This window comes from Panthera uncia (assembly GCF_023721935.1).
Source record: "Panthera uncia isolate 11264 chromosome A3 unlocalized genomic scaffold, Puncia_PCG_1.0 HiC_scaffold_11, whole genome shotgun sequence".
In the NCBI taxonomy this organism is placed as follows: domain Eukaryota; kingdom Metazoa; phylum Chordata; class Mammalia; order Carnivora; family Felidae; genus Panthera; species Panthera uncia.
Window position 1 is genome coordinate 63,611,334 of NW_026057578.1, and position 22,963 is coordinate 63,634,296.

General features: G+C 39.3%; 1 protein-coding gene and 1 pseudogene across 2 annotated transcripts in view; both read right to left on the reverse strand.

The window, feature by feature from the left end:
- Nucleotides 1-13,104, reverse strand: part of SRBD1 (S1 RNA binding domain 1) — a 198,482-nt gene extending 185,378 nt beyond the window's left edge. For both annotated transcript variants that reach the window (XM_049651442.1, XM_049651441.1), the window contains exons 1-3: nucleotides 13,055-13,104; nucleotides 6,353-6,432; nucleotides 3,491-3,671 (exon numbers count right to left, since the gene is read on the reverse strand). In XM_049651442.1, coding sequence (XP_049507399.1) covers nucleotides 3,491-3,671; nucleotides 6,353-6,432 — 261 coding nt within the window. In that variant the 5' untranslated portion in view covers nucleotides 13,055-13,104. The remainder of the gene's footprint in view (nucleotides 1-3,490; nucleotides 3,672-6,352; nucleotides 6,433-13,054) is intronic.
- A 4,318-nt stretch (nucleotides 13,105-17,422) lies between these two features.
- Nucleotides 17,423-17,994, reverse strand: LOC125936971 (60S ribosomal protein L23a-like; annotated as a pseudogene).
- Nucleotides 17,995-22,963: the final 4,969 nt, after the last annotated feature.

Below are 22,963 nucleotides of genomic sequence, written 5' to 3' on the forward strand. Positions count from 1 at the left end.
AGTTCATTAATTTGATTTCGGATTCCACAATGAAACAAACTTTTAAGAAACTACCACTTCCTAAGTTTTGGTACTGCATCGAATAAGAATATCCACATTTATCTGAAAAAAGCTTTTAAAACACCTCTCCCTTTTCCAAATACGTATCTGTGTGGAGGCGGGTGTTCTTTATACAATTTCTGTCATATTCTAGTAAGTCAGACATCTGCAAAAATGTAAAACAGTGTCATTCTTCTAATTTTTTGTAGTTGGTTGGGAAAATATATACTTCTTTTTCACGAGAGTGTTAGTTGCATAATCATATAATAGGTTTATTATTTTTAAATTGATCAATATTTTAATTTCTCATTTTTAATTTCTCATATGGTAAATATCAGTATCAAAAACCCACATAACCAAAAGTTCCTTGTGGTCATCAGTAACTTTTAAGAGTGTAAAGGGGTTCAAAGACCAATAATTTTGAGAAATGTGGATCTAAACTATCAAAAACATAGGGAAATATCTCCCCATTTTATAAGATTCTATAGCCTGTCTTAGTGACATACTCAAGTTTAACATGCCTCCATCAGAACATTTCCCTCCTTATATTCAACCTCAATCTTTGGCAGACTGAATAATCAAAGCTCATTCTCTTCTGCCTTCATTGGTTTTTTTAATCAGCCTTAACACTCCAAATGGTTGTTATGTAGCCTATGACTAAATCCAAGAAAAATCAGATCACTCCTCTTTTTGCTGTCTCCAAAAGTAGTAAACTAAGGTAAAAATGTGGCTCATTGTGTCTTTTCCAGTCAAATCAGTCAGCAGGCCTTGGCCTTGCCTTGTGTTATACTGTGTGAGCTTGACAGAGAACTGGAGAGGGATAAGGAGTCAAGGGGACGCTTCTTAAAAATTAGACTTTAAAGAGCATTTTTACACTCTGTAGCAACTGAGCCACTGGAAGAAAAGTTGACAAGAAAAAAGAAAGGGGATGCCTAACGACACAGACCTTGATCCAGAGGGGATGGCATTGACAGCCCCAGCAGTGGGACTAACTCTGGATAGGAGGGATGACATTTCCTCCACTGTAACAGGACAATGAACACAAATACAGCTAGCCCAGTTGTGAGACAACAAGAAGCTCCATATATTCTCAAATATGCAAAAGGCAATGTCATCAGCTGAGAGGGAAAGAGGAGGAAGAAATTTAGGAAGTTGAAGAAAAGAGAAAAAATTGGAAAAACAAATCTGCCAGAGAAAAAAAAATGAGTCTACCAGGTATTTTTAGTGTAATTTTGAGGTCTGAGATTATGAATCTAAAGGAAAACAAATTAGGTCAAGGCCATTTTCAGCAACAGTCAGCTGCTCAGTGCTGGCAGAAGAGAGGCGATGGCTCACCCAGTGTCGGGTTGATCATCCACATGTAATTGAAGGCAAGAAGGGCAAAACTGGTGTGACTAATAAAAAGTGATTTAAATGAGACACTATGTAGTCTAGACTAGGTAAGGCAGGAAAAGGGCTGACTGGCAGTGATCTGTGATGCAGATCTGGGTCATGGCTCTCAGCCCTGGCTGTCCACAGAAGTCACCTGAGGAGCTTTAGGAAAGTAATACCACGGATGCTCAGGTTAACCCCCACAATTCTTTCCAGGCTTAACTGGTCTAGAACAGAGGTCGTCACTAGAACACTAGAGTGACCTTGTCACTGACATTTTTTCAAGTTCCACAGGTTGAGAGCTACCAGTGAGAAGTTGTGTCAAGGCTGTAAAACAGTGGCAGTGAGAGTACCTAAACAGGGAGCTGGGAGAACAGGAAATGGTGAGATAGTGCCCCAAAAGTGGGATGGCTGAATAAGAATGCCAGTAGTAACAGTTTCTAATGATGACAGGATTCAGGCAGAGTTCATGAGAGGGGTGATAGAGGCAGAGAAGACGAAACAGTCCCTGGAGATGAGGAGGTCAAAGAACCAGGAACATAGGGCATTAGGGAGCTCATCCCAGTGGAGGGGAAATCACTACAAACAATGGCAGAAGGTGGCAAAGAGAGATGTGAAGTAGGAGCTGAGCTGAAGTTTTCAAAAAACAAAGAGGAGTGGCCAATGGGTTGGTCAATGCCAGCAACACAGAGAGGAAGACACTAAATAATGATGAATTTTGTCTACGATGTTTAGTAAAAACAAAGTTATCAGCAGGCTACCAATTCTAGCTCGACCCAAAATAAGGTTTTCAATTACTTTGTTTGGTGGTGGCTAGAGGAGCAAAATGCCAAATCCAATGAAATGAAATCTTCTAACATGCTAAAAGTACTTTCACTGAGGTATAAAACATGTGAATTTTGACAATTCTGGAAGAAATTCTAAAAACTTCCCAGAATGTTTCTTATTTTAAATGTAATTTTTTTTAATCTCTGTTTATTTTTGAGAGAGAGAGACAGAGTGTGAGCGGGGGAGGAACAGAGAGAGAAAGACACAGAATCCGAAGCAGGCTCCAGGCTCCAAGGTATCAGCACAGAGCCCAACACAGAGCTCGAAATCATGGACGGCAAGATCATGACCTGAGCCGAAGTCGGACGCTTCACTGACAGAACCACCCAGGTGCTCCCCAGAATGTTTCTTAAGTGAGAGACTTTCTATTTGAATTCTCTTTTCCCCTTATACACATATAACTGAGCATCATTGGAAGGATCAAGAAATCACCATGACAAGGTTTCTTAAACTGTAACTTCTTGAACCATACTTTAAAATTTAGAAGACAGGCATGGGAAGAGAGCATTCATAACTTTTATCAGATTCTCAAAGGGTTTATGACTCTAATACCAACAACCACTGAACTAAGAGATATTTCATAGGTTAGGCAATCAAGCTACCTTTAAGTAAAGCCATGCCATGCTTAATGAAAAAACCTCCAAATTCTGCCAACAAGATGATATAAGTCAACACTTTCTCAGCTATAGGTAATGCCCATTCACCCATTAAAAGTGTGTTCAGTGAAAAGCTTGTATGCAAAGATGAAGAAACAGAGGATAATAGGAGAAAAGACTGATTTAAATAAAAGCCCTATCCAAGGGCACAGGAAAGTACAATGTAATGTCCCCAACCATACATAATAAATATGTCCCTGGAAAGTCAGGCTTCTGTTACATATTAAGAGTATTCTTTCAAATGTACTATGGAAGCAGTTATTTAAAGGAATAGCACAGAGAATGATTTTGGAGATGCATTAATTTTTTTGTAATGCAATAAAGTCTATAACTTATTTTTTGGCTTTTTTTTTTTAATCCAGTTTGGTAGAGATATAGTGTTTGCTTATAGCAAAAAATATGTGAGTTGATTAATACCCTTTCCATTCCAATACAGTGGACCTGATGATAAATACTATTAAGGCCCACAGCAGAGAATACCACTGCCCGAGAAGTTTTGTCATCTACCTGCTTCACCCTTTTCTCTGTTAGAAGAAAGTAGCGTTGCCAATTAGGAAAGCACTGCAGTGTTCTCTCCATCCAACTAAAGCACCTACCAGCTCCTCCTTAACAGCCACACCTTCCGAGCCATCACTCATCTGTAGGGTGGTCTTCTTTACCCGTCGCACCCTCTTTGGTTTGCATTCCTTGGGAACAGGCTGCTTACGACTTCTGGGGACTTTCTTTTCGGGCTCCCAGGCACTATCTTCCTTGTCATCTTCTTCAGAGGCAGATGATCTAGGAGTAAATTGATAGAAAATGAAGGAAAAATGAAGCCAAATGTTAAAGGCAAAAAGACATGCTTCTTGAAAAAAGAATAAGGGGGGCGCCTGGGTGGCTCAGTTGGTTGGGCGGCCGACTTCGGCTCAGGTCATGATCTCTCGGTCCTTGAGTTTGAGCCCCGCGTTGGGCTCTGTGCTGACAGCTCAGAGCCTGGAGCCTGTTTCGGATTCTGTGTCTCCCTCTCTCTGACCCTCCCCCATTCATGCTCTGTCTCTCTCTGTCTCAAAAATAAATAAACGTTTAAAAAAAAAAAAAAAAAGAATAAAGTAGGAGGTGTTTAATGTAAAATGGAATGATGTGAGTACAAGCTATGAATACATATTGCTAAGTACTGAAACAAGAGCTGATCAAAGGCCAATGTAAAAATAGTCCGGATATGCGATGAATCACAGGTGTCTCCATTCCCCTCTCACCTATACAGCGCATGCACCCACAGGCGTGTGCGCGCACACGCGCGCGCGCGCACACACACACACACACACACACACATTCACTCAAGACAGAGGAAATCATTCATTATGTAACGCAAGTTACTGGGTGGTGTCACACCACAGTCTGTGAGATTTGCTATTATACCAATGAAAGCACTTTAACAATTTCCTAAGTGGTAATCAAATTAATTTAAATGAAGTTCCTCAAACCAATGTAAAGAGTGGGAAATAGCTGTAGGAAACATCCTAAATTACATAAAAAGCCAGCACCAGGGTGCCTGGGTAGCTCAATCAGTTAAGCATCCGACTTCGGCTCTAGTCATGATCTCACGGTTAGTGAATTCAAGCCCCGCATCGGGCTCCATGCACTGACCACATCGTGGAGCCTGCTTGGGATTCTCTCTCTCTCCCTCTCTGCCCCTCTCCAGCGCTCTCTCTCTCTCTCTCAAAATAACTAAATAAACTTAAATAAATAAATATATATATCCCAAATTAGACTTCTCACCACGTTCACTTCCAGGACCCTAGACTTCTACAATAATCTCCTTAACTGATCCCCTGCTTCCATTCTTGCTCCCCTACAGTCTGCTCTCCACCAAGAAACCAGAATGATCTTTTACAAATGTAAACCGGATCATGTCACATCTCTGCCCAAACCTTCCAATGGCTTCCCAACCCCCTGTCACCAGCTAGACCCCAAGACCTAACCTTTACTGCCCACTTGCTTGTACTAACATTTTTCCCGTCTTACATTTTCCTTTAAGTTCTTCTTTCTGGCAACTTATCCCTTAAATCAGGCAAATGAAACCCAAAACCACCCTTCAGGTGATGGGACTTCCCTGACAAGACCACTTGCAGGGCCAGACCACCCAGTCCCTTTGGGCTAAACCTGACTCGCACCTGCACAGACAGACCTTAGGGTGACCCCTGAAATGTCCAGCAATTACCTTTACCTTGTTATAATACTAAAACCTCCACCCAAGGAGGGCCACATGCCTCACTTACATAACATGCAATGTATGTATGGGCATGTTTCCTTAAGGTGCATGTGTGACCTTATGCCCACCTCCACATACAATGACAAGGCTTCTCTTGTCATCCTAACCCTAAACAAAAGGTACCTATTCACCCTCTTTTGGGGAGTCACAGCTTTGCAAGATATTCCCAGTGATCTCCTTACTTGTTGCAAATAAAGTTTACTTTGTGTGACAACTCCACCTGGTGTATCTGTGACTCACTTAGGAGCAAAATCAGGTTGGTCCAGTTAGATAACTTCAAAATAAGATGCTGACACCTTGTCAAGGCCTATTAGGTCCCATCCATTCCAATCTCATTTCTAGTCACTCTCAGCCTTGGTGACTCTTGTCTGGCCACCCTTGTCTTGCTGTTGCCTAAACACACCAAACTCATTCCTGCCTCGGGGTCTTTGCACTTGCTGCTCCTTCCACGTGGAACACCCATCCCCGTATCCTTGCAAGTTGTTACTTCCAAATCTCATTTAGATCTCTTGCCACATCCTCCAAAAGAAGTTTCCTGAATACTGTATCCAAGATGGTTCCTGACCAGAACACTCACCATGCTATCCCTTGCCCTGTTTAATGTTCTTTTAGAGTACTTATTACTGCGTAATATTTATCAGTCACTATTTAACAAATAACTTCAGGGCACATACAGTACAGTGCTCTAAAGCAGAGGCTCTCAACTGAGGACAATTTTATCCCCCTGGGGAACATCCAGCAATGTCTGGAGACATTTTTGATTGTCACAACTGGGACAATTTTATCAAACTGGGAAGATCCTTTTGGCACTAGTTAGTAGAGACCAGCATTCCTGGTCTCTACTACATCCTACAATACAAAAGACAGTCTCCACAGCAAAGAATTATCTGGTCAATAGTGCTGATTTTGAGAAACCCTGTTCTGAAGTGATATCAAAAAACTCCTTGCTCTCATGGAGCTTACACTCTAGTGTAAATATCATGGTATATACTTGGTTACTTTCTCTCTCCTTGTTCAATAGTTGAACACCAACACCGAAACAGAGCCTGGTACACAACATGAGTTCAATAAATATTTGTCCCGTGAATGAATGAAAAAGACAACAGTCTTCCTCAACCCAAATGACTTACATTAGTAAGTGACAGAATGCATTTGTCCTTAAAATATACATCATTCTCCCAACCCCATAGGAAACCAATATGCTTACAACTCTGAGAAGGAAGAGAATTCATCTTTGGATACCACAGTCTGGACCTTGACTTTTGCTCTTCTTGGCAATGATGACATCTGGAAGAAACAGAAGATAAAATCAGCATGATGTGAATCACCTGAATAACTGATCACTTACGTTGTCTACAAAGCGATGTGCCACTCAAAACTAACACTCCAATAGCTCCGCTGTTAAAAAAAAATGCCACAGAAAAAAAATGAGAAGTATTCAAAAGCCCAAACACCGGTTTCCCCTCCTATGAGGCTACCAAATATAAGAGCAGCTAACAGCCTTCCAATGGTTTCAAAAGCCTGAGGAATGTGGGTCACCTTTGGAAAAATGTAAGCTCCGGTAGGGTGACAACTTTTAGGTTTTTTTAGAGTTACATGCGTGAATATACCGCAAGCACTATTAGATGTTTTATCAGACAGCAAATTATAAAGTCCTTTATCAAACTATTTTAAGGATAAGAAGTATTTTCCCACTTTTATATCTTCTTACAATATAAAGGCCTATCTATAAAGTTGACAGTCAAATAAATGTTGATGGACTGAAAAGGCAGCCACGTTATTCTTAAAACAAGAACATCTATTCCCTTAGTTTATGGTATTTAAATAAAAGACTTATTGGAAAATAAAAAATAATCACTAATGTCACTAGAAATAGTTACCAGCTCTTCAAAACACGGAGACAAATAACCTGAGACATCCTACAATATAGGAAGTCAGCAAATTTACTTCAGCTAATAAATTTTATTACCTAAAGAGTGTATGTCAAACCCTAAAATCTACATTAGACTCTGACATGCTTGGAACCCTTTAACCAGTCATGTTACAATGCCTCCAGTTCTAACTTCCACTTAGAAGAAGAAGGAATGCTTCATAGAAATACAAAGGGGTTGTCACAAAAGCATACACGTGCCCTCGGCTCTTTAGCTCAATTCAGTCCAGTAGTTGCAGATTAGTCAAGAGTGCACCCAGAGTAAACCAGGAGAACAAAAGGAAAACAGTCTCCAGGAAGTGGACAGGATAATCTTCCATCTTTTCCTTCACTTCTGTTTGTGGCACTGTACGCTTATGCCAGTCAGCCTTCTTCAAATAAGTGTTTCTAGATACTGATCATAAAGGAATAGGTAACTTTTGATTTCTATGTTATATGAACTTGACTACAACAAAACAAAAACACAAACAGAAAAAGTTAGTGTATCATGGGGTGCCAGTTCAAATCAAGGCAGAAATGAGTTGTTCAAAAAGTTGTATTAAGACAACAAGCTATCCTTCTGGAGGAAAACAAATATTTAAGTCCTACTGCCATACCCTGAACAAAAATATATTCCACACAACTAATAATTTAAAACGTGCAAAATATTTCTCAGAGCTAAAACAAACAATCCTAAAATTAGTACAGAACCTCAAAAGACCCCAAATAGCCAAAGCAATTTTGAAAAAGAAGAACAAAACTGGAAGTATCACAATTCTGGATTTCAAGCTATATTACAAAGCTGTAATCATCAAGACAATATGATACCAGCACAAAAAACAGACACAAAGATCAATGGAACAGAATAGAAAACCCAGAAATGGACCCACAACTATATGGTCAATCAATCTTCAGCAAAGCAGGAAAAGAATATCCAATAGAAAAAAGACAAGTCTTTCAACAAATGGTGTTGAGAAAACTGGACAGCGACATGCAGAAGAATGAAACTGGACCACTTTCTTACACCATACATAAAAATAAATTCAAAATGGATGAAAGACCTAAATGTGAGCTAGGAAACCATCAAAATCCTAGAGGAGAACACAGGCAGCAACCTCTTTAACCTCAGCCACTGCAACGTCTTACCAGACATATCACTCAAGGCAAGGGAAACAAAAGTATACATGAACTAATGGGACTTCATAAAGATAAAAGTCTGCACAGTGAAGAAAACAATCAACAAAACTAAAAGGCAGCCTACACAATGGGAGAAGATATTTGCAAAAAAGCATATCTGATATCGGGTTAGTATCCAAAAATCTACAAAGAACTTACCAAAGTCAACATCCAAAAAACAAGTTAAGAAATGGGCAGAAGACATGAGCAGACATTTTTCCAAAGAAGACATCCAGATGGCTAACAGACACATGAAAAGATGCTCAACACCACTCATCATCAGGGAAATACAAATCAAAACAATAATGAGATACCACCCTACACCTGTCAGAATGGCTAAAATTAACAACACAAGAAATAACAGGTGTCGGCAAGGATGCAGAGAAAGGAGAACCCTCTTCAGTGTTGCTGGGAATGCAAACTGGTGCAGCCACTCTGGAGAACAGTATGGAGGTTCCTCAAAAAAAAAAAAAAAAAACTAAAAATAGAACTACCCTATGATCCAGCAACTGAACTATTAGGTATTTACCTAAAGGATAAAAACCAAAATACAGATTTGAAGGGGTACATGCACCCCAATGTTTACAGCAGCATTATCAACAATAGCCAAACTAAGGAGAGAGCCCAAATATCCACTGACTAATGAATGGATAAAGATGTTGTGGTATATATACACAATAGAATATTACTTAGCCATCAAAAAAGTGAAATCTTGCCATCTGCAACAACATGGAGCTAGAATGTATTATGCTAAGCAAAATAAGTCAATCAGAGAAAGACAAATACCATATAATTTCACTCACATGTGGAATTTAAGAAACAAAATAGATGAACATATGGGAAGAGGGGGAAAAGAAGGAAACAAACCACAAGAGGCTCTTAATAATAGAGAACAAACTATAGGTTGATGGAGGGAGATGGGTAGGAGATGGTCTAGATGGGTGATGGGTACCAAAAAGGGCACATGTGATGAGCACTGGATGTTGTATATAAATAATGAATCACTGAATTCTACTCCTGATACCAATATTGTACTGTATGTTACCTAAAATTTAAATTTTAAAAAAGAGAAAATAATAATTAAAAAATAAATGTAAAAGAGATAGTCAAAAAATAAAAAATAAATTAAAAATAAAATGTACAAAATAAAACTACAAGGGGCACATGGGTGCCTCAGTCAGTTGAGGGTCTGACTCTTAACTTCAGCTCAAGTCATACTCTCAGGGTCACAAGATTAAGCCCCAAGTCAGGCTTTGTGCAAAACATAGAGACTGTTTAAGACTCTCTCTCTCTCTCTCTCTCTGCCCCTCTCCCTGCTCGAGCTCTCTCTCGCTAAAATAAATAAAAATTTTTTAAAAAGCTCTCTCTCTCGCTCTCTCTCTCTCTCTCTCTCTCTCCCTATGCTCCTCTCCCCGACTCATGTGCTCTCTCTCTAAAATAAAAAAAATTTCATTAAAAAAAATAAAACTACAAAAGTACTACAGAAAATAAATATGACCATTTTCATAATTTAGAGTGGAGGTAGGGGAAGAAAAGTTTTCCTAGGCATAACTCAAAATTTCAAAAGCCAAAAGACAAACAGATTTCACTATATAAAAATTAAAATTCCAAGTCAGCAGTGGGAGTGCTTCAGAACTAAACCAATTTATTCTGCACTATCATCAAAAAAATCACAAGAAGCAGTACCTGATACCTTGGAACTAAGAATGAAGGGACTAAGGGCTGGTGTAAGTTGTCTAAGGCAAAGAAATATCTCTAGAGGCCCTACTCCACTTCATGCTATTAAGCAACTGCCCGGGGAAAAAGTCTGGAAAGAATAAAACCATCCTTAGACTACAGGACACCAAATACAGTTGTGGGCATGAGAAACATACAGACCAAACAGTAAATGAAGAGGACCCCTCCCCACCAGTCCTCTTCTGCTACTAAGCTCCTAGTCAGACCTTTTCTCCAGGGAGGAAAATGGAAAGGCTCTTCTCTGGAGAATCTGACCAGCCCAAAAATAAAAACCTGAAGATACTAAATTCCCCCAACAAACAACCCAACTAGAGCATCTACTCACACCTCTCCATTCTACAATATACCGGAATTCAGAACATTCCCATACAGACCACCATGCACCAATTCTCACTCCACACTTTAACAGAAATGTGTTTAAAATAGGGGTAGACACACCCATGGTAATCTCATAAAATTCTGAGTAACCATTAAACAAATATTGTTCTTTCCCGAAACAAATATGTCCAAATTCCCCTTTATTAGGTACCCTGGAAGCAATGTTACCATTGAATGATGAGTAAGATGTAAACTTATCCTCTGACAAGAAGAAAAATATGAATTTGAAAAGGGAGGTGGGGAAGGAGAATATGCTTGAGCACGGAGGCCAGTTTCAGACTAGTTCTAGAAAGAGTATATATAGAAGCTAAGGACCTAGAAATTATTTTTTCAAAACTGCCTATGCCAGGTATACTCCCAAGGGTATACATATTCAAGTTTAAAGACTGATGTTTCTAGGAGCTGTTTCTCCATCTCCACTCCTCCCAAGTTCCCGTCTTCATATCATAGGACTCATTCAGTTAACCAAAATTCCATCCATTTCCATGCTTTTAAATATCTGTATCACCTACTTATTAACAATCCTAATACCTCCAACCCAAATCTTGCCTAAGATTCAGATTTACATAATAAATTATTCATATTGCCTAAGAAACTATGTAGATGCCTCATACTTACCTAAAATGTAACATACCCACAATGAAATCTTGATAACCATTTCTTGTCTTAAAACCCATTTCTACCGGTCTTTCCCATCTCAGTAAATGGCACCATCATCCATCTAAATAGGTGGCTAAGCCAGAACCTTGGAAAAATTTTAACAGCTTCACTGAGCTATAAATGACATACAATAAATTATACATGCTTAAACTGTACAAACATGGTAAGTTTTGGAATATGTATACACATCTCCACAACCAAGATAATACATCTATCATCCTCCAAAGTTTCATTTGCTAAGCTAAAGCCTTGCAAATCTTTTTTTCCTGTCATCTCCCAGTCTACTAATAAGCAACATAAATTCTTCCTCCAAAATACAGCTTACATTTCTATGATCTCTTTAGTCCCCATATCTCTTATCTAGACTATAATAACCTCTTAACTGGCTTCCCTGCTTCCACTCTTGCCTCTACTACCCATTCTCCACATATGAACCCAAAAGATCATTTAGAAAATGCTTAAAAACCATTCCCACTTCCCACTCCATCCTCCACTTAGAATCAAATCATATTTTTACCATGACCTTCTAAAATGCCCTACAGGACTGCCCCCTGCCTGTCTTTCTAACCACATTTACCATTTGTTGCAGCTCTTCAGCCAGTTACAACATTCTTTCAGTCCCTGAATGAACCACGATTCTTTGCCATCTCAGGTTCACTCTGGAACACTATTCCCGATGCTTATCAATGGACTAGCTCTTTCTCATTTCTTACAGCTCAGCATTTTAGGCCTAAAATGGGTTTCCAAAATATAGTATTATTATAGGACCCTATTTATTTCCTTTATACAGTACTATATAACATAATCTAGAATTATCCTTGTTTATTGTCTGCATCCCCCATGTTTACTTCATGACAGTAAACACCATGAAGGAAGAAACCACATTTGCCTTTTTCTGCATAACACAGAGCTTAGCGTTTAATAGCTACCCTATAACATACGTGTATTAAATGAACATAAGAATATATACAAAATGGTCTCTATAAAGGAATATACATTTTTCCCCATAACTATTAGGCAATATCACACATGGCACTCATTGTTTTCTTTTTGAAAAAGTGATGGTACAGAAGAACATTCTTATTCTTAGTGGCTTAAGATCTTTCCCTCTCAACGCTGTCTTATCTCTGTGGACACAAGAGCATATTCAAAATCAGTTGCTGTGATGGTCCTAAGGGAGAAGGCACTAAATTAGGGTGAGTGAAAATCGGGAAGGGGGTGTGAAGAAACCTGCACACACATAAATATTACTTTAAAAATGGGAAAACCACAATTAGAAATGTTAAGAGCAGAGGGGAACAACTTTTTAAGAGGCAGCTGAAGAAGTTTCCCCAAGGTACAAACAGAAGTGCTTGGAATGTCAGCAAAGATCCCTACATAATACAAAGTAACAGACCTGTAAAGATCCTAAGAAATCAGACAGTCCTTCCCCACCCCCCTAATGAATAAGAAGCCTGAGATCCAGTAGATGAGATGGTTTACTCAAAGGGAATGTTCTAATTATGTAGGTAGAATCCAAAGCCCCAAACAGCAAGACCAGCCTTGTTTCCCATTCCACAAACATTATAGTATAACATGCTAGCGCGGGGGAGGTTTAAGGAAAGTTGCCTAGAGAGTTCCCATTCATTCCTTCCCTCGAGTTATTCAGCGCCTCCAAATGCCAGACACGCTGCTGAGGATGCGGATGATGCAGACAAGGCCATGATCTGATGGTAAAAAGGGTGCTTCCTCCCCCATCTCCGATAACTTGAGGTGTGGAAACAAGCTAGGTTTGCCTGGGTTTTCCCACGTCTGTCCCTACGTGCTAAGAGCTGCGATTTGACTGAGAAGACGCGCCAGGTGACACGCGGCAGCTAGGAGGGGTTTTCCGGGTGTAGGTTGGAAGATACCGCAGACCGTAATATGTAATGACATTTCTCACTTTAAAAAGGGATGTTATTTCCCAAATGAGCGCTTAGAATTTTTTAAATGGCCCCAAAACTACCGGAGCCCGGGCGCCGGGTTCACGCGAGCCCGCAGGAACACCGCCAAGGCGGACGCTCAGCTCACCTTCCCGCCCGGCGAGTCAGAAGGCCCGGGATTCTGTGTGTGACCGCATCTTCCGGTTCCCGCCGGAAGTTTTTCAAACGCCGGAAGTCCCGCCTCGCTTCTCCCTGACTCGCGGCAGCAGCTCAGACTGCCGGAGCGGGATGGAGCCAAGCTGGACGGAGGCGGGGCTAAGGCGAGGATCCTTCGGGAGCTCTGAGGCGGGGCCCTACCCGGGGTGTGGCGGGACTGGAAACGAGCACTTTCTCCCCGGATACTGCCAGAAGCGGAGCCCGAGGTGCTGTTAACGCGGACCCACCTCCTTGTTCTTTCTCTTTCTCCTCACCCGCCTTACCCTTTGCATCCTGCTCTTTGAAATTCAGTCAAAAATGCTTCTTTTCATTACATTATTTTTAATTTGCAGTAGAAAAAGGAGAAGCAAGTTATATTCTTTCTAAAGTCAATTTTAAGTGTCGTTAATGAACTTCGCTCAGTGTGTTTTAAGCATACTTTTAGCCTGTTTCATTGTTTCCTAGGCCCCGAGATAAGGGTTTTGCTCTAGTCTTATGGAAATACACAAAGTTGGCCTCTTCTGAGAAGCCCTCACACAGCCCTTGAGGTGCATGCTACCTTAATGGAGTTTAACCCTAGAGTCACGTCTGCCTTGCTTCAGTCTCTCAGGCAGCTGGTACTGCCAGGTACACCGATTTGGAAACCGGGTTCTCTTAGAAACTTACTGATAGACTTGGGCAAATCCTTTTATGTCTTTGAACTTGTTTTCCCGGCTTCCCTTCCATCCTACCCCTCACCTGGTAAGGTACCCCGTTCCATATTAGAGGTAAAAACTCAATTAATTTACTCAAATAAACGCAGGTCCCAGATAACTCACCTTGGGCAAAAATGGGAAAACCCTGATCCATTTCATTTTCAGATTTTTGGAGAGTGCTATGACTTACTTATAAGTCCTAATAACAGTGTCCTAGGCGAGTCTTCCTCTGTATCCCAAATTTCCATTTCCCTTTCCACAAAACACAAAAGTAGCTCCTGCTTTTTGTTCGAATGACTCCAAGGTATCTTGTTTTTTGGATGTTTATGTATATATAAGTATATAATAAATATATATATATATATGTTTATTTATTTTTCAGAGACAGAGAGAGAACGAGCAGGAGAGGGGCAGAAGACTGAGACTTGGGACGAAACCAAGAGTTGGATGCTTAACCGACTGAGCCACCCAGGTGCCCCAAATGTTTATATTTTGAGAGAGAGCCTGAGTAGAGGAGGGGCAGAGAGAGAGGGAGACAGAAGATCCAAAGCAGGCTCTGTGCTAACAGCAGTGAGCCGATGTGGGGCTCAAACTCGGCAACCATGAGATCATGACCTGAGCTGAAGTCAGAAGCTTTAACCCCACTGCCATTCCCTAAGCTCCACTTTTTTTTTTGACTAACCCAAATTAAGAGCTATAAAGGCCTCCCCAGCAATTCTTTCCCTTTACCTTGAATATATTTTCTCAAAATCAGTATTCAGTAAAAAGAAAAAATGACTTGTTTTTTGGTGATGTATTTTTTTGCCAAACACACTAAATTCTAAACTCACAAAAACAGACAACAAAATTAGACGTAAAATTAGGGAATAAAGTCTGTTGTTAGATCAAAACCCTGGATTTGGGGTGTGTGGCTACCTCAGTCAGTAGAGCATGTGACTCTTGATCTCAGGGTCCTAAGTTTGAGCCCCCCATATTTGGCATAAAGTTTACCTGAAAACAAATTTTTTTTTAAATCTCTACAGAGAAAACAAACATGGATTTGTTTTAGAAGATTATATAGAGCAGCTTTCCATACTAATGACTCATTTCCATGTGTTTTGAGTACTGAAAGGCCAAGCAAGGTATTGAAATACCTTATGAGTGGGCCTTGCTAACTATAGATTCACCCAAAGTAAACATAAATTTTACTAGATAATGTTTGCTATGGGAAGAAAATAGGACTCTTTTTCAATTTAGTAAGTCTGTTCATCTGTATCTTAAGATTCTTGGTCAGTAAAGATCAGTTTCTGAGATTTTTCAGAGTTGTTTTTTTTTTTTTTTTTTCCTCCTTAATTTGTAGTCTTCTGTTGCCTTTCACAGTGATTCCAGAAGGTTTGGAACTGTCTGCTGCAATCACAGTCTGCTCCATAATTTCTAGTTCTGAAAATACTAGAGAACACATTACAGTCCAGAATTATGGGAAAGGAAACCAGGCCATAATAATCAACAATAATTTACTATTTACTATTCACCTATTTTTGATGTTGAATTGTGCTATACAGGTTTAAGGTAGGAAGTAAAAACGGTCAAGATAAACTAGTATTTTGCAAAATCTTTTGCCATAATTTCTACCCTGGAGGAATTTACAAACAAGACTGGAGAATATATACAGTCGTAAGAGACAGAGATCCATACAAGACAGTCTGGATTCAAGGGTTAGGTTGTATATCAAAGTAGCCACAGTGGCAAAGTGAGAATGAGTATAAGGATTGGACAGTGGAGTGTTGGATCTTGACTCCTCCATCAGAGATGTTTGCCTTTCAACTGGGGAAGAAAAATGATTAGTAAGTGAAAGTAAATAACCTGTAAGGTTTTAGACATCAGACATCTGGGAAAAATAAAAGCTGGGGTGGTGTCCTCTAAAAGTAATGCAGGTGGCAACCTGCTCCAAAGATAAGTAATACTGTCCAGAAAACATTTCTCTTGGAATTTTGCAAGACAGCCACTCCCACTAAAAGCTGTCAAGGGAAATTTATAATCACGAAGTATAAACCAGGCCCCACCACAAAGACTGCCTTTTCTCTCCAGGTCCTTGCCCAATCTATTGTTTACTTTTGCACCTTAAGTGCTGAATTTCAAAAACATCATGACTTTAGCCTGGAATAATCTGGATGCTCACCTGAGACTTATTGCAACAGAGTTTTGGAGTAATGAAACATGTTTTGGAGGCTATTTATTTTATTGCTGCAAAGCATGTAGCTATTCATATGATATTCCTTGGTATGTTATCACTTATATGTTATTATCTGTGTTTTCAAGTCCTTTCCTATGGTTCTGTCTCCCCAAGGAGACTGTAATAATAGTAATGACTTATATTCATTGATCATCTACCCTATGCCAAGCACTAAATTAAGTTTTTACATGTATGTGTGTATTTAACTCACTTAACAGCTCAATGAGATACTGCTATTATCCTGTTTTTATAAATGAGAAGACCAAGGTATGGAGAAGTTAAATAACTCATCCAGAGTCACATCAGCTATTAAATTGCAGATCTGGATTTAAACCTAGTACTCTGAAAGACCTGCATATACCTCCACTCAAAGCAAAGATCTTTCCTTATCTGTTACATTGGCCAGTGCAAGACTGAATCTTTGAGATGCTCAGGAACTGTTGAATCTCTAAATACACTAAATAAAGTACTATCTACCCACCTGGGATATAACAAGGGTCTTCTCTCCCTTGACTTCAAACTAATCAAAGTTCCATGGGAACAAAAATTCTTAATAAAGATGCACTATATTTTGCACCCGCTAAATTGTAAGGTACTTGGATTTAAGCCTTGGAAATAAGTCTTAGTCATTTTGGTCTCTCCTTCTCTAACTTTTCCCTCCACCCACATAGTGCCCAATAATGCTTGACAAATAATAAGTACTTAATAAAATAGTAGACTAATGCGTGGCCCAAAGAATGTGCCTATAGTAAAAAAAAATACATCTTTCCTCACACTATGAAAGTAATCTAAAGTTCTTGCCACCAGTGAGTTACCATTTAAAAACTCAAGTGTAGGGGCATCTGGGTGGCTCAGTTGGGTAAGCGTCTGACTTTGGCTCAGGTCATGATCTTGTAGTTAATGGGTTCAAGCCCTGTGTTGGGCTCTGTGCTAACAGCTCAGAGCCTGGGACCTGCTTCTGATTCTGTATCTCCCTCTCTCTCTACCCCTCCCCTGCTCATGCTCTGTCTCTCAAAAATAAGTAAATGTTAAAAAAATAAATAAAAACTCAAGTGTACTTATGGAAGTTCAAACTTTTTATCCCTTAGAGGTAATCACCTGGCGAAAGCAGATGAGTGTTTCAGATTAGAGAATGCACAAAGTGAAACTAAGCCCTATTTCATGAATTTGCGTATAAGCCTCACCCATCCACTTTCCTACTTCTAGCAGCTCTCATTCCTCATACTGAAACTCATTGGCTTCAATGAGCTTCTCTCGATAATTCAGCCACGAACTTAGATGTTTCCTGCAAAATATAAATGATTATTAAGCAGAGAGGGGATGGCCTGTGTTTTCCAAATGAGAAAGGGGTTTCTTTTTTCTTTTTTTTTTTTTTTATGATGAAAAAATTTAGATTTAGCCAGCTAGACTCAGTTTAGATGATCCCAATTTTGTTGGCAACATCCAAAGCATCATACTCAGGAGCCAGTCAAACATATGCTTTCTTTTTTCTCCATCGGGCCTGATCAGAATGTTGACCTTGGCCATGTCAATGTCATAGAGCTTCTTCACAGCCTGTTTGATCTGGTGCTTGTTGGCCTTGACATCCGCAATGAACACAAGAGTGTTGTTGTCTCTTTTCTTCGTGGCTGACTCGGTAGTCATGGGGAACTTGATGATGGCATAATGGTCAAGCTTGTTTTTCCTGGGGGCACTCTCTCAAGGCTATTCGGGCTGTCTTCGGAGACGCAGTGTCTTGGATGATCGGAATGTAGGTGATGTGCGGATTTTCTTTTTTTTATGACTGTGGATGCCTTTCAGCACTGCTTTCTTGGCCTTCAAAGCCTTTGCTTTGGCTTCGGCTTTGGGAGGGGCAGGGGCTTCCTTCTTCGCCTTCGGTGCCATCTTCATGAAAGGGGCAAAGGGGTTTCTTGTTAAGAGAGCTAGACCAGGCTGGTGAATGGGTTCCCAAACTTGGCCTTTCCTATTACTTTTTCAGTCTGGGAAGAGCAGCATAATTCCAAAGGGCTAGTCTAGTCTGAGGACATTGTTCTAGCACAGGTAAGTATGTCAGTTTTTGTGTAAAAGAAAATAGATTCAATGGATTAAAATCCTGAGTTTTGATAAAATATTGAATGGATCTTGAAGAGCCATCAGTTAAGCCTGAGAAAATTAATTGTAGATTTTTCTAGGAAATGGATATTCAGGTGTGATTCAAAGGAATTAAATACATTTATCTTACATGAAGTAAAATCATAGGACGTACATGTTGAACTAAAATATAATTTCTGTTTTAGCTGAAAACTGAGATTTCCAGTGTTTTGTCCCACTTACTTTTTTTTTTTTTTTTACAAACCCTCAAGGTATTTTGTAATGAATGCAATTAAAAGCAAAATTAAGACAAAAAAATACCTGAATAATAGATGAAATACTATATCTATTGCAAGGTCCACTGTTCTGCTCATCACCTGACTGGCAAATTCACTGGCTCAATCAGTTGCATTCATGAGCAAACATATTGTACAATTTTCTCCTGATGAGCTTTTCATCCTCAAGTAGTGTCCAGGGACCCCCTCAAAGGCCTAAAATATCCGTTAAATAACCTGAGATCTAAGCAGAGAAACCCCACAAGAGTCATTAGGATCCTGATGATGGCATGGCTGGTTGGGTTGCAGGGAAGGGATGAAAGGCAGCATCTTGGGGCCAGATTTATTTTGTTCCTCACCATAAGGAGCCATGTCTGGAGACTCTACATCAGACCTAGGTTTTGTTTCTAACACCGTTGGTCCATCTTACAGCTTAAGAAGCTGGAACTGTCCCGCAAAATGCCTGCTAGAAATACTTATTCAGAATGCCTGTTGTCAGAGTTTTAATACTGGAAGCCTCACATACTAACTGGAATTCAAATTCAAAAAAGCACTGTGTGTCAGATCAGTCTATGTCCACATTTGTGCACCTGCCTTTTTTTTTATCATGTTTTTTAGTATAATTTACATACAGTAAAACCTAACTATTGTATTCTGACAAACACATACGGTCATGTAACCACCACCACAATCAAGATATAAAACATTTCCATGACCTAAAAAAAATGCCCCTTTGTAGTCAGCCTCCTCCCCATCAGCCCCTGCAACCATTCATCTGTTTTCTGTCTCAATAATTTTGCTATTTCCAGATTGTCATATAAATGGAATCATGCAGTAAGTAGCCATTTGAGTCTGGTTTCTTTCACTTAGGATACTGTATTTGAGATTAATCCATGTTGTTTCATATATCAATAGGGTTTTTTATTGCCGGTTAGCAGTCCGTTGTGAATGTACCACAGTTTGTTTATCCATTCAATAGTTGATGAACATCTAGTTTTTTCCACTTTTTGGCTATTTTTAATGCTGCTATGAACATTCATGTACAGGTGTTTTGTGTGAACATATATTTTCATTTTCTTGGGTAGGTAAATAACCTATGAACAGGATTGTTGGGTCATGTGGTAAATAGTTAGCTTTATGAGACTACTAAATTATTTTCTAAAGTGGCTGTATCATTTTGCATTCCCACCAGCAATGCATGAGATCTCCACACCCTTGCCAGGACTTGATATTATATAGTTAGTATGTTTTTTCTTTATTTCTTTTTTTTTCTACCCTTTAATAGGTGTGTAGGAGTATCTCATTAGAGCTTTAATTTGCATTTTCTTAATGACTAATGGTGTTTATTAGTAATGTGTTTATTTGCCACCCATATATCTTCTTTGGTGAAGTGTTTGTTAAAATATTTTCACAGTTTTTCATTGGGTTTTTTGATTTGTGTATCATGAGAATTCTTTATATATTGTGCATACTAGTCCTTTATCAAATATGACACTTAGCTTTGAGAGTCATAAGTTAGCACAGGCAGTTGCCAGCATAATAGTACACAGAAAACTGATTTCTTCTCTAACCACAAAGAAAACTCTGCCACAGCCAAATATTCTTCAAGAAGCTAGCTAATAGATGTTATCAAAACCACCAACATTTTTACATACATCAATTTTCCTGCAACCAACATTACCACATACAGAAAACATTGTTTGTAGGAAAAAAATGACCTAATTTCACACTGAAAGATGATCACCCTAAAAGAATGCTTTAAAATTGAGAAGGTGGTACCCACAAGCTTTAGCAAATAATGTGGAAAGTTAGCTAAACCATAATGTTCATACAGCATTACTGGATATTTTGGTTAGACTGGACCATGATCTGAATATAAGAAAATTCAAATAGCTTACCAAGAAACTCCAGCTGGATCCTGCAACTTAGAGAGTTTAGCAGAAGTAGGTACCAAAGGGGTGCCTGTCTGGCTCAGCCAGTGGAGCACAAGAGTCTTGATCTTGGGTTGTGAGTTCAAGCTCCACGTTGGGTGTAGAGATGACTTAAAAATAAAAGCTTAAGGAAAAAAAAGGAGAAATAGGTATTGCATATATAAGGGCCATCTATAGCTTTCTGCCACAAGCTTCTGTCAGTTAAAAGATGCAGGTCTATAATTCCCAAAACTTTTAAACCTGTTTCTAGAAATTATTAACTAGTGTTTCCCAAACTTTAATATACATGAGAATCACCAGCAGAGCTCTTTTTAAATGCTGATTTCCACCCACTAGCCCCCAGGATCCCAAGTTAATGAGTTTAAGCTGGTGTCTACACGTGTATGAGAACACCAGGTGATCAGATGGGGTATCTATGCATTACAAAAAGATTGGTCTAATTCTTACTGGGCACTTGATTTAAGAAAGTTAGATGGGGTGCCTGGGTGGCTTAGTCAGTTGAGCATTTGATTCTTGATTTTGGCCCAGGTCCTGAGCTCATGGTTCATGGGATCAGAGCCCTGAGTCAGGCTCCGTATTGACAGCACAGAGCCTGCTTGGATTCTCTCTCTCTCTGCCCCTCCCCTGCACATGCTCTCTAAACAAACAAACAAACAAACAAATAATCTTAAAATAAAAAAGGAAGTTAGAGGACTGAGCTGTGGCCATATGGTTTCTAAATATAGTGTTTTACGAGGCTTAACCTTACACATGCCCTTCCAAAAGGAAGACCAGATATTCAGTTCCTACTAGCCACACTAATTACCATGGTGTAGTTTATTAATTGAAAATAGCTTACACTTACAGATTGCTTGATATTTGTAAGATACTCTGCTAAGTATATACTTTGTTTGTTTTAAAAAGTAACTGTTTAAAGCAAATAGGTGATATATTTATCCCTATTTTAAGATGATGAAACTGAAGCTTAGAAAGTTTAATTCACCCCAAATACAGAACACAATTAAATATATGTACCACAAACCTCAAGAACTAAAAAAATATATAGTTATATGCCTACTTCAACTAGACCTTTATGTATTAGTTACCTATCGCTACAAAACAAATACCCCAAAATAATTTTTTTAGTGTTGTAAATATTTTAAATAATCTCCCGGTAAATAAACTGAATGAACTGGAGTCCAGAGAGACAGAGTCTGGATAAGTAAGAGTACATATTTTAAAAATATATTAATAATGCCTTAAAATATGTCTGTAGGCTATTTCATAAAATAGTAAAAACTTCCAATTACAAGATAAACAAGTTCTAGGGATGTAATGTACAACATAATGACTGTAGTTAACAATACTGTATATTTGAACGTTACTAAGAGAGTAAGATCTGAAAAGTTTTCATCACGTGGAAATGTTTTATGTTAGTTGCACATTAAACAATCAATCTTATTAAAAAATAAATTTACATAAAGTTAGGTCTGTCCTAATTCTAGGAAGTGGTGTATTTGTAACTGAAAACACAAACCACTGAGAATTGTTCATTTCGCTGCTGGGACATTAAGCTTGCTTCACTTCGCACCAGCCTGCCTACAACAAGGAACACAAATGCCAACGGTAATTGATGGCAACCACCTGGCTCCCGCTCTTATCCTCACCCAACCAGCTCCCATCTCTGTCAAGCTTAAAAGTTCTGACCCTAAAAATTTTACTTCTGTGTTAAACTCTTTTGAGTTATTTTCACAATAGTCCTGGTATCATCTCACCTCTTCAACACTGGTTATCAGTTATTCTTTGCCACTCAGGATTGCTAGGATTGATTTTGCCTACTTGAGATTTAATACTACGTTTTGTGTGTATAAGACATTCAGAGTGGTCTGGGAAGTGGATCTTTGCATTTCTAAATACCATCATCAACAGGAATGAGTCAGCAGTGCTGTTTTAATGGCATAACTGCCAACATCTTCGAGTCGTTCACTGCAGTTGCTTCCTGGTTTATTTAGCAAACACCATGTATGAGCTATCATGGTATCCCAGTTGTTGCCAAGTGCACTGGTGCCAATTAAAATGTTTTTCTTTTTCTTTTCAAGATATTTCCCTCCTCACTCATCTAGATGCTGCTAGATGGTTCTTCTGGAAGTCAAAGTCTAACAAAAACAGAACATCTGATATATTTATGCCTTGCCTTATGGGACAGATTCATCAGTAGAACTGTCAAGGAAGCAATGAGGGAAATAGCTATATTGAACTCAATTTAAACCAGCAAATATCTAGTTGATGATTTACAAGTGACAAAAATCCTGGGAAAAAGGAGTGATGTCTGCTGGAGTTAGTAGCTGGCCGGGCACAGTGCTGGACTCTGGATGAAGAGTGATGCATGCAGGCACAGCCCTTCCTTCACAGTGCTCGTCTGTCATTACTAGGAACAAACACAAAACTGTACAAATCTGAATGAAGCAGTGATGTCGACTCATGTCCAGGTGACTTTTTTATTTTTATTTTTTATTTTTTTAATTTTTTACTTTAGAAAGGAAGAGAGAGTGTGTGAGCAGGGGAGAGGAGCAGAGGGAGGGAGGGAAAGAGAGAGAGAATCTCAAGCAGGCTGCACGCTCAGTGCGGTTCCCAATGCAGAGTCCCATGACCCTGGGATCATGACCTGAGCCGAAATTAAGAGTCAGATGCTCAGCTGAC